At 37.3% G+C, this 12,116-nt stretch overlaps 1 protein-coding gene across 5 annotated transcripts in view; it reads right to left on the reverse strand.

The window, feature by feature from the left end:
* Positions 1 to 7: 7 nt before the first annotated feature.
* The window catches only part of MEIS1 (Meis homeobox 1), a 138,345-nt gene continuing 126,236 nt past the window's right edge, over positions 8 to 12,116 (reverse strand). For 2 of the 5 annotated variants that reach the window (XM_057558637.1, XM_057558636.1), the window contains 3 exons: positions 4,296 to 4,435; positions 3,166 to 3,255; positions 8 to 667 (listed from right to left, as the gene is read on the reverse strand). In XM_057558637.1, the coding sequence (XP_057414620.1) occupies positions 384 to 667; positions 3,166 to 3,255; positions 4,296 to 4,435 (514 nt within the window). In that variant the 3' untranslated portion in view covers positions 8 to 383. Of the gene's footprint in view, positions 668 to 2,772; positions 2,869 to 3,165; positions 3,256 to 4,295; positions 4,436 to 12,116 lie in introns of all 5 variants that reach the window. The other 3 variants (XM_007189759.3, XM_057558638.1, XM_007189756.2) reach the window with 3 other exon arrangements.

Consider the following 12,116-nt stretch of genomic DNA (forward strand, 5'->3'; position numbering starts at 1 on the left):
TCCTTGCAGGACAACTGTAAGGCTTTTTAATGTAAGGAGGCTTCTGGAGGAAGTGAAGAGCTATGGAAACAACACACATAGTGTGGAAAAATTTCACATTTTTTTTAAAAAATCTATAAGAAACAACGTAATATGGATAACAGTATAATAGCATTTACAATAGTTCACTCTTTGTTCTCTTAATGTCTTATATAGTTATTTAGCATGTCCCCCAGATTGACTTCGGTTGGTATTTCCTGCTTTTTTTTAAGAGTCCCTATGAAGAATTAGGGATGCTCCTTGGTCCAAACAAAGTAGATGCCAAGAACGGAACTCCACAGTCATTGCAGAAAAAACATGATTTGAAATCAGTCACCATTGCAGACAATGCATATTCCCTTAAGCTACTGAGCATGAATGTCCATGACTTGTCCACTCATTGTTGGGTCTCCCGTATTAAGAACCGTGGGGCTTGATGCTGACATTGGCATTCCAGGGTGGGGCGGTCCTCCATGCATCATCACTGTTGGGTGGTGAGGGTGTCCAGGAATGTACGTATGCATGGGGGGCCCATGACGCAGCTGAGCAGGATGGGGGGGCATCTGGGGTTGGGTATAACTTGGCTGTCCCATACTCACACCCATTGGACCACCCCGGGCTATATACTCCCCTGGCATACTTTGCAGCCCTGTAGAAATTCAAAAGAAAGAAACACAAAGAAAATATTATGAGAAAGCAATAGAGAGTGGCGCTGGCTATGGCAATCCTATGAAAGGTAGGGAACACTGTGATTAAGGGAACACGGCTCTGTATTCTTCTGAGTCATAGCGAAGAAAATAAAATGAGAAATGTCGTGCTGGAAAGTCACTCTTTGCAACTGTTTTCCTTTCATTGTCACTGTTATCGGGTCCGCCTACTGAGGTCTCACTTATTTAAAAAAAAAATGAAACTCTGAGGTCTGGTCTGAAGAAGCCCTGACACATTCTCTACCAAGCGTGCAGGAGTACACACGCTGGTCACAAAACATCTCACGTGAAGCTGAATTAGAAAGGCTCACTAAGGCTGATTACTTAGCAAAACCTGTACTTCTAAAAACAAAACCAAACCAAAAAACCCCCAAACAATAACAGTTAACCAGTGAATTCCTTCCTCAGGGTTTCTTAGACCTGGGGAAAGAAAGCCTTCACAAAACCCTGTCTACCTTACAGTGATTTTTGAGAACAATAAGAAAAATTGGACCTAAAACAATATCTCTCCTGCTTTGACGGGCCTCTTGTCTTCTGCATGGATTGCTATAGTTGATGGAAACTGACAGGTGTATTGTTTCTGAGAGCCATAAGCTCCATAATCATCAAGGGTGAAAGGCATAACGCCATTGCTAAGTAGGTTCAATTGGCTTTAGTTCTAAGTAATAGTACACTGTGAATACGATGAACACCTTCGAATAAGGTCTCCAGGCTCTAGCAATGAATGGCTGCTTAATCTAGCCTAAAGGAACATTTTTGAACTAATGAAAATTGCTGATAAAATATACTGTACCCACAGCTCTTTAATCAAAAAAGATGATAATATTTTTTGTAATAACCTATTAATTTAATTGGTCACGAAGCATAAAATACATCATTTAAATTTAATTGACCCAGAAACTAAGAAATAATATTTAAATTAACTAAGCTAGAGACTTCCATGATGAGGTAATAAGACCGTTGCATTCCCGAGCTCAATGGAATGTTTTCAAGAGCTAATTGTTAAGCTTAGATTTGACTCACACCCAGAGAAGAAGACCAGCACGAATTACCCTTGGCCTCAGCAGTGATTTTAAATAGTGTGTTAATATACTCAGAGACACAACCAAGACGCCGACATAACTGCTTTTAATTTCAGAAACAAAGCAAGAGCAATGCTATTAGGGGTAATTTAGGAAGTGAACAAGCGCTTTGGTGTTCAAAACAGTTTTATACTTGTTTGAACACGAATTGCTGGAGTGTATTTTTAGGAGGGAAAATTCAAGAGCGAGAATCTGGGACAGTTTTCCTGGGCCCACTTCACTAGGCCTGCCACTGAAGATTGCATTAATGATCTCTATTTTTGTATACTGAATAAGTCAAATCCATTTGTCACACTGCAAGTGATGGCATACTTAATTTGGATATAGTCAATTAGCCTGGGCTAAGCCCTGCAGCCCGCTGTGCACACCTCTATTTTGTATTCTCCCTTTTTCCTTTGCCACACGTAATCCCATTATGATGGACAGACAAAGGAATAAACTAAGAAAAAAAAATCAAAGTTTAGTTGACCGAAGCTCAAAATATGCCTTTACTTACCCTAAGTAAAGCTCGTGTTTATTTTACCTAAAAGAAGTCTCTGTTTGGCTTTTCGGTGTCTTGCAGGTTAGTGGAGAAATGTAACTCATGCATCAACTGCAGTTAGACAGATTTATGACACTTTGGGGACATGCTCTTTCCTCTCCTTGCACTGCTGCAGACTGCTTACATTTTGCAAATCAGTCTGTTGCTATGACAACCCACTCCCCCACCTCCTGACTGTTTCTTGTTTTGTCATGTGGTCAGTACTGTATAATAGCAACACACAGGATAAATGTACATCATACACAGTATTTATAAGCTTAAAAGCTTGATCACAACCAAGGAGAAAATGAAGGAAGCAAGAAACCAGGAGTTTAATGGAAAGGAATGAACAAGCATGAAGCTATGGGCAAGGAGAACATAAGAAAATGCAAGAGGAAAAATATTCCTAGGACAAAGTGAAAACAAAGACCCCGTTTGTACTTACTTCCCCCTTGCTTTGCGATTGGTTAACTAGATGAAGGTTACATGTAGTGCCACTGCCCCTCCATGCCCATATTCATGCCCATTCCACTCATAGGTCCTAGAAGGGAGATAAAAATCCAGAAGAGGCCAGAAAATGAGCAAAGTCAACAGATAGTGCCAAAAGACCCTTAAAAAAAAAAAACAGGTTCCAGAGGGTTGAGACACAGTGAGATCTTCAGCGCATAAAGATCCTAGCTTCCCCTCTGCAATATCTTAGATGCACAGATGGCAGGCAAGGCAGGCAGCTTGAGATAACAGCAAAGGATGAGGTGACTTTACCTGTGCTGATGAGGGGTGACACTCTTGGAGTTAAAAATGAGAAGCAACCACAGAAAAAAACCCAATGAAGTCTTACCTGGTGCCCTGATTCCCATGTGTTGCTGACCGTCCATCACAAAACCTCCCATTGGCTGTCCGTCGGGGTTATAAGGTGTTCCTTGACTTACTACAAAAGTGCAGAACACAGCTTCTTAATAACAGTCTCCGAAAGAGAAAGAAATAGCCAGAGAAATACAGAGGAGACAGAACATACCAGGCAGGTATATAATTTTAAAACATTCCAAGTTAAATTTGTCTCCGACCAGCTCTCAGACCCTCTGTGACTGAGTTTTAAAACATTGTGTTCAAAGAACAGCTAAGATGTAGAAACTCTGTGTTTGGCTTTTTGTCTGGTGGTCACACAAAGGGTGTTGAAAAAAATACAAGAATACGACTCAGTGTATACTGACTCAATACGATGCTGAACATAAGTTTTTCTCAGTGCTCTCTGTAAGGTGAGAGGGTATCTCAGACTCACATTACCCCTAGTAAATACTGTTGTTGATCTTACTGGTGTATTCCAATACAAAAACAAATCCTAGAAAGATGTGTCTTGGATTTTTAGATCTGCAAGCCAAGACCCCGTAGAAGGATTGCCATTTGAAGCTCATCATTAAAAAAAACACAAAAATCTGTTATTTAAAAAAAAAAAGTTGAGCACCAGAAGATGGCTATTAACAAGAGAAGGCCTGAGAAATAGGAACCGTGTATTTATACCACTACCTGAATCCCATGTTTTAACTGTACATGAAAAGCTGTTTCAGAAGTAAGCTGCCTTGGGTTATTAAAGCACACAAAAGCTCTACCTCACTGAATGTCTTTGAACTTTACTGAGTCCCACAAGCGATCCTGACCCCTTTGCCCTTTTGACAGGTAATAAAGTTTACAGCAATTCCACACCAAGCCATGCACCAGGGAGTGGTCATAGTAGCAGAAAGAGCTGGGAAGGCAAACTCAGAAAAAAAATAACATTAATATATTGAATGTGTACAAAGGATATTGTAACTGAGCATATGATTTAAGAGTTACTTTTCTCTGTTGGCTTTTTTCCCTCCACCTTCTCCAACTATTTTATAAGGATGTTAAATTGATTAGTGTTGTTATGAAACGAAACTGGTTTGATTTTAATTGCCAGGCGCTCCTAGCACTCACTCCCAGTTTATTTACCAGGTATGGGACCTCCCGGTGAATGGCTTGAGGATGCTTTTCGCCTGCGTGACTTGAATACAGTCACTATGGGGGACTTGCCTGCTCGGTTGGACTGGTCTATCATGGGCTGCACTATTCTTCTCCGGGCATTAATAAACCTGTAACCAAGAAAGTAGAGCAAATCATTATTACTTAAAAACAAAAAGTGGGGGCAGGGGGAGGTGGAGGAAGAGGAGAAGATGGGTCACGGTGAGACCAAAGCTCGATCTGGGCAGAATGGTTCTCTCTCCTTCGCTCTCTGTGCTGCTTCACATGCTGCAAAACCTGTAACCCCCAGTGACCTTTGAGTACACAGGCTCAGGGTTTCTGAGCTGATTTATGTTTGCCTGTTTTACCACAGTTGGACACTTCCATTTCATCTTTTCATAGGGGAATTAGCAGAGTTTTCAGGAAACAATACTAGCCACCATTCTTTTCAATTGCAAGGGGAGAAATTTGGTGTAGCGAGAGAGATGTTCGTAAGGGCATCTGTTACCTCTCCTAATTAGTGACATTTCAATCTTCTGCTCTCTGACTTCTTTTTTACAATTTTTATCAAAACCTTCCCTACCTCTTGCAAACCTAATTCTATTTTAATGCCCACTATTAAGATAATGAACCAGGATGGCAGCACACCATCAAATGAAAAAAATGTCTGGAGTTTATCACCACTAACTCACACTGCTGGGGACTTCAGAAAAATGCATTCCGGGTAGAGATTTCTTGGGGTAGCTCTGTGTGTGTGTGTGTGTGTGTGTGTGTGTGTGTGTGTGTGTGTGTGTGTGTGTGCACGCTCTTTCTTTATGCAAAGTCTGAGGTCAAGGCGAGGTCACGGCTATACAGTAATTGAACTTATAATCTTGCTTTCTCCAGCTAGTCCTGAACATGTATAATAAACATCTTAAGACATTTAGGTCACTTAAGTGTCTTAATAAGATTTTTTAAAATAATTTTTGTAGCCCCTACAAAAGTGGCTAGCCACTGAAAATTTTAACAAGTGGTAGTACAAGCTCTCCAAAGCCATTCTCATGATATTTCTAACTCTTAAGATCTGTCTGTACCTCGTAATACTAAGAATTACATATCAAATACAGAAAATGAACAGGACATATTAGATTCTGAAATAGTAAGTTGCTTTTAGTTCTCAACCCAGATTTGAATATGTGGAACATGAACAGCAAATAAAAAATACAATGAAAAGTTTAGTACTGCACTGTTAATAATTAAAGGACCCACAGTCCAGTATAAATTCTAGTTGGTAAGTCTGCCCACTTCAGGAAGGGAAATAGTTCCTAAAAAACAAACCATTCAACAGACAGGGATAGGTTTTTTTAAAATAAAAAGGCATACTTCATGACATTTTAAGATTCTCAACATCTTATATCCTTATGTTCTTTCATTATCTGAGAAGTAATTAAAATAACTAATGAAACTGCAATCTAACTAAAAGGACACTGGTTGATGCCAACTCTTATTGGCAACATATATTATATCAGTTCTTGTATATGAAGTCCCCGAACTGCTAATAAAAATATTTAAAACACAGATCTACAACAAATTGTGTTGCCAATCAGGTTATCATTATCTTGTATAAACCATGAAAATTGGAATCATGTGAGCAGGTTAGATTAATTCTCCATTCTCATTATAAGCACAGGTGTAGCACAAACACCATGTGAAATAACCAATTAAAATGAAAAGAAAAATCTGCTTTTTCATTAGCTGCCTTCACTGCGTGACCAATCAGAAAATTATTTAATATTAATATTCTGCATATACCAAAAGTAATTTTCATAAGTAACTAACATAGGTAAGAGAGCAAAAACGGCTCTTTATCTATGGTACTATTCAAAATCTGCATTCTCTTGGAGGGAACTCTGATAACTTTTTTTTTAAAGCCCTTTTAAAAACATAATATCTTATGGATATTTATCTAAAAATAGGAAGAGTCTTTTTTAACAGATGAGAAGCCAAGGCTTCGAGAAATTAAATGACTTATTTGAGGTCACATGTTACCCAGGAGAATGTTAATAATTTGCTGAATGACACAGAGCTGGCAAACGGTAGCAAGCATCCCCCCTGACAATATTCTGACCAGAGCATGGCCACTAATGTGCCACCCATCTAGAATATTCCAGACTAAATGGGTATCTAAACATGAGCTGGTTTTGAGCCAATCACCACTGGCAACAACCCTACTGTTGATCCAAGAATAAGCACGACTGAACATTTTGTAGATTTGGGGATTTTGATGACTGTACTACTTGTGTGTAAAGACAAAGAAAAGGCTACACATAAGAAGACTCAGTAACCTGAGTTACCTATATTCCAAAGCTTGCCTCCTTCACACTCATACATTCACATTTCCAAGACCAGTTCATGATAACCATCTCAGGTTTGAATCCATGACTGTTAAATCCATGGGATCGGAAAAATTACACGTCAGGTTTGAAAAGGGCTTTAACCATCACCTAGCTTGGTCACTGATATGAATCCCCTCTCTGATATCCCCACCAGGGAGATGGGTAACCTCTACTGGACTGTTGTTGTTTTTTTTTTTTTAATTTATTTTATTCAAGTATAGTTGATTTACAATGTTGTGCTAATTTCTGCTGTAGAGCAAAGTGAGTCAGTTATACACGTATATACAGTCTTTTTCATATTCTTTTCCATTATGGTTTATCACAGGATATTGAATATAGTTCCCTGTGCTATACACTAGGACCTTGTTGTTTATCCATTCTCTATATACTAGTTTGCATCTTCTAACCCCAAGCTCCCACTCTGTCCCTCTGCCACCTCTCCGCCCCCTTGGCCACCACCGGTCTGTTCTCTGTGTGCTGGACTCTTTCTCATACAGCCCTGGTCACCTCAGCAGAGAGCCCACTCCGTCTACGGACAAGGTAACCCTTAGAAGGCTCTGCCTTACCTGACCTAAAATCCTTTCACCAGGACAACTCCTCTGGGTAATTTAAACAATCCTAATCTCACTTCTTCAGGATAGCTTTTCAAACGTTTAAACTATAGCCACCATGCCGCATAGGCTTCTCCCTTCTTCGCCCTAGGTTAAACATCTGTGATTCTTAACGAGTTCTTTCTCGAATGTGAGCTCTAGGATTCTGAGTCCACTCATCCCTTGGGCCACTCTCTGCTCACAATGCCGAGCCTGGCTGTGCACCTCTGCAGGTCTTCAGCGGACAACACTAAATGCAGGTACTCCAGGCCCGCTCTGGTCCCCGTGGAGAGAAAAAACACCGCAGCAGAGCTTCTCAGTTAAGGGCCCACAGGTACTACGTGCTATTTGCTTCTCTTTGGGTGGCAGTGACCATTTGTTGTTATTGACAACACAGATGTAGGCCACCTATAGGATTCGTAGATGTAAAAGTGGGAAACCTTTCATTAAATAAAAATTTTAAAACCTTGAAAACCTAAGAACACCTATCACTTTATCCGAACTGCTTGACCACATTAGTAGGTATACTTGGAAGTTCTTGCTTTTGCAAACTTTAATTAAAAACAATATTTGTTTCAATATGATGGACATTATCAATACACGTAGGACATAGTAAACTCTTAGAATGTTACTGAATTATAATTCCTATACTTATATGAAACATATATTATTATCTAGGGTCATGGTGGACATCTTTATCTGAAAATAACTGAGTAAATAGCAAAATATTTTATTTTTAAAAACAACATCACCTTTTCAATCCTAAAACCATCCTAACATTTGATTCTCTTTGGTGTATTTTATGATTTTCCTCGACCACCTTATATGTATGCTCTTTGGAACCAGCTATATACAGCAAGACCATGTATTTAGATGGCTTGGGGTGAATTCAGATACGAAAACATTTTCCTTCTGGGCAAAGTAATAAAATGACATTCTTGCTCCTCCCACTATAAGTCAAACAGAGGTCAGTTCCCCCAACTCTGTATCTGTTTAAATAAACTGGTCCAGCTGTTTGTTTCTAAAATGCCCTTTGACCTTGTGTCTCATCCTCTCCGCTTCTGTGACAGAATGCTTTACTTTCCATTGTAGAAGATTCTAAATGATCAAGAATCTTCTAAACACTGAACCAAAAAAGACCTTTGGATTGTATGTAAACTTACATGAACATATTCCCTTCTTATAACACTGTCATTTCAAGAAGCATCAGTAAAATAGTTATTTTAAACTCATATGTATGAATACATAAATATATATTAGAGCTTGAACATAAGAAGAAACAGTGTTTTTTAAGAGAAATAAAAAAAAGAATGACAAAATTCCAATTTCAAAGTACAATAAAAAACACATTCTCCAATATCCATAAAATAGTTTAAGATGAAATATACCCATGAAATACACACAATCTTTGGAATTTTCCATATTGATAAGGTCTTTTTAAAAAGCCTGTGTGTTTCAAAATGTAAGAGAAAACTTTTACAATTTTACAATTGATGTCCAAACATTACAGCCCTTAAAACTCAGATGTATAATGTCAGGAATATGTGACAACAGGACAGTTTTTCTTACTCATTAAAATAGTTTCACACCTTGGTTTAATAGAGTGTAGTTCAAATTTGCCATAGACTGGGCATTTTAAAAGGTAATCCTTTTAGTTAAGTATCATTTAAGGTTGAGAAACGTACTGTTTGCATTTCCATATTTCATTCCAAACATCAAGGTATATGTTTTTAAAAATCCCATTTTGCTTTGAAAACACAATCTTCTTTTGTGAAGTATTTTTTAAGAACTGGACACCCTGTAGGTGGTAGAAAACTGAATTAGAGAAAGAATTCTTATATTTCCTTTACTCATAGAATCATGGATTAGAATTTCTTCCTGTGACCAAACTGCCTCCTTTCTCAAAACAAGAAGTTTCACAAAGGAAAGGAAGATAATGGATGGGCTTTAGAGCTTTATTCCATGTCAAAATAAACAGAGATGTATTTCTCTTTACCTAATTATTTGTTTAAGACTCAAGTCCCTTAATAAAGGGGGAGTGGGAGGTTGAAAGGGGAGCAAAACCTTCAAATATCTGAGACATGGGATCATCTAAAAACTGAATTTTATCATTTGCATTTTTAAAATAGGAATCAGACAAGGAGAATGGGAGATGAATCTTGAGTTACGCTAAAAAGAAATACAGGAAGTTTTGCTCTATTCTTTCTTATCTTTGCCCCTAGATGTTTATTTATTATTAGACTTTTTTTTTTTTTTTTTTCCCATTCTGCTAATTCCACCTATCTCCTTTTATTCTCGGTCTTTGGATACCTGAATAGTTTTCTGGGCAAGATCTGGTAGAACAGCTTTCTAAAGTTGACCTTTGTCCTTTAGTTTATCCTCCACTCCCTGCCCTGGTTCCTTCCCACGAAACTGGATTGTTAAATTTAGTTTTCTCTTTGTGAGAACCAGGAGGGGTGGCCAGATCATAGCGGGCATCCATTAGGACCAAACACCAGGTATATCTGCCCAGTTCCACAGGCAACTTTCCCACATGGTTTTGCCCTTGGTCTTCCTTGTATGGTTCTCCATAATACTAACAAAAGGAAGGAAAAACTACCTGCTCACTTTCAGAAATGGAATTTTCACCTTTACTCAATTCTACTTCTCAGTGTTTACCACCTTACTTATTCACTGATGATTAAGGGGAGCCCATATTTTGTTACTTTAACATGCCACAGCCAACTCATAGAACCGCATCAAATCAAATAAAAATAAAATTCTGACAAAATGCTGTTGTTCCTAAACAATGACATGACTCTCAGTCATTCCCACAGTGCTTCTTGCCAACTAGGCATAAGTGACTAGCCAGCAGGATGGTAAGTACCCATTTAAGTATGCAGAAATGTCATTTTACAATACGTACCCTCCTTTGCCCAAGAAGCTAAAATTATTAACTACTAAGAAAAGATTTCATTAAATAACAGGATATGGTAGTAAAAATGCTTTATAAACCTATACTATCCATTAAAGAAAGTATTAATTATAGTCATCTTGATTACTATTTAGGTATACTTAAGAATACTTACATATAGACTTTAATAGTAATAAAAATTAATACCATGAATTCTTAAGTATCAAGATTAGTACTGGTGATTTCTGCATGCACTATTCTTCATTCAGTTAAACATGAACAACATGCAACTATAATACTTAATTGCTATATAATTCATTTTATTTATATTCATTGCTATAAATATTTTTATAGAATTAAGCCTTGTGAAATATCTTCAAATATAAAATTTCACATTGGAAAGTAGTTGCTGGATTCCAGAGTTTTGTTCTTTCTTTTTCCGTGAATTTTCTTGATGTAGCATTTCTTTCAGCTTTATCACAGTCACTTAAAGAAAACTATATATCCGACTTTTTTTTTTTAAGTCAGCATTTTCTAATAACTTTAAGGCCTGTTTTATAAACAAACGTTTCAGGGAACGAGTTCTAGCTGTCTCCCACATAACACTGTTCTTTTAAACAAGAAATCGACTTCAAAATCTTTTGTTGGAATTCTCTATTTTAGATTTACATTTACTTATTGGATTTAATGATCTGTAACTGGCAGGCTTCAGGGTCCAAGCCTGCTTCTACACTCCCTTTCTTTGTGAAGTAAAATTTCATGAAACATGATTTTAAGACGCTCAAGAAAGCTGATTCAATCTCAAGTCAAACCTAATGAAATCATGTTTTTGGCGCTGTCTTCTAGTTTCTCAACCTCCTCCAGGATCTGCCAGTTTCAGGACTGCAATACATCATCTGTGTGTCTGAGGGCGGGGGAGGTGACTGAACAGGAGGGGAGAAGGGAGCATGTGTTTTGCTCTCCATCCACTCTAGAAACATAATATTGGAATTTTGCTCAAATCACAAGAAGCCCATCAATCAGAGGTCTGAGAAGGTTCCCCTTCTCTAGAAGTGATGGGTATATTTGGCAAACTACTCTAGAAAAAACTGAAGCTGAGACAGTTGAGGAAGTTAATTATATATAAAATGTCTTCCAAGCAACTAGTGAAAAAAGTCACTAATTAGTTGAAAAATATAATGCAAAGTAAAAACAAAACCCAAGTCTCATTTTGGACTTTATATGTTGAAATAACTTGCAAACACTTCATCACTTGGTTATATATTACAGAAAGTTTTCCTTGAAAGCAAATTGGAAAATGACTTTTTTTTTACTCTAAAAAAAATTGAAGCTCAGCTTGCTAAATCCTTTCATCTGAACTGAATTCAAAGCAAGAGTGGCTCCCTTAGAGCAGAGTCTCTAATTCTTTTGCTACCTTCTAGATCACTAAAGCCTTAGGCTCTAAACTCAGTAGAATGAATTGTAGGGATGTATCACTAGACCTAGCATAAGAAATACCCAATAGTTATACGTATCTTAAGTATCCATATAAAGCATAGGTAACCAAATGGCATTTACAAAATATTTACTTAAATGTGACAATTTGTCAAATTTGATTTTGTATAACCTTATAAGTATTTTTTTAAAAATGTGGTTTACTTAAAGTATATGAAATTAAAGTGATTATTAGCACAATGATTAAGCAATAGGATAATCTAGGATAATATAGCAAAACCTCCTTTACTAATAAAAAGCTAAAATGAGAATAATAATATCTTCAAAGAATAAATGTGTCTCTTTGATTTAAGCTGAACCATTTTTCATATAAATTCTAATTTTCCCATATTCACAAAATTCAATAAAATTGCATCTAACTAAACATCCCTTAAACATTACAGAATAAGTATATAGTTATTTAAAACAAATCTTAATGTTCTCCCAATTTCCATTGTAAATAGGATGACCAGATAATTTA

The sequence above is a fragment of the Balaenoptera acutorostrata genome, chromosome 12 (assembly GCF_949987535.1).
Source record: "Balaenoptera acutorostrata chromosome 12, mBalAcu1.1, whole genome shotgun sequence".
Classification (NCBI taxonomy): domain Eukaryota; kingdom Metazoa; phylum Chordata; class Mammalia; order Artiodactyla; family Balaenopteridae; genus Balaenoptera; species Balaenoptera acutorostrata.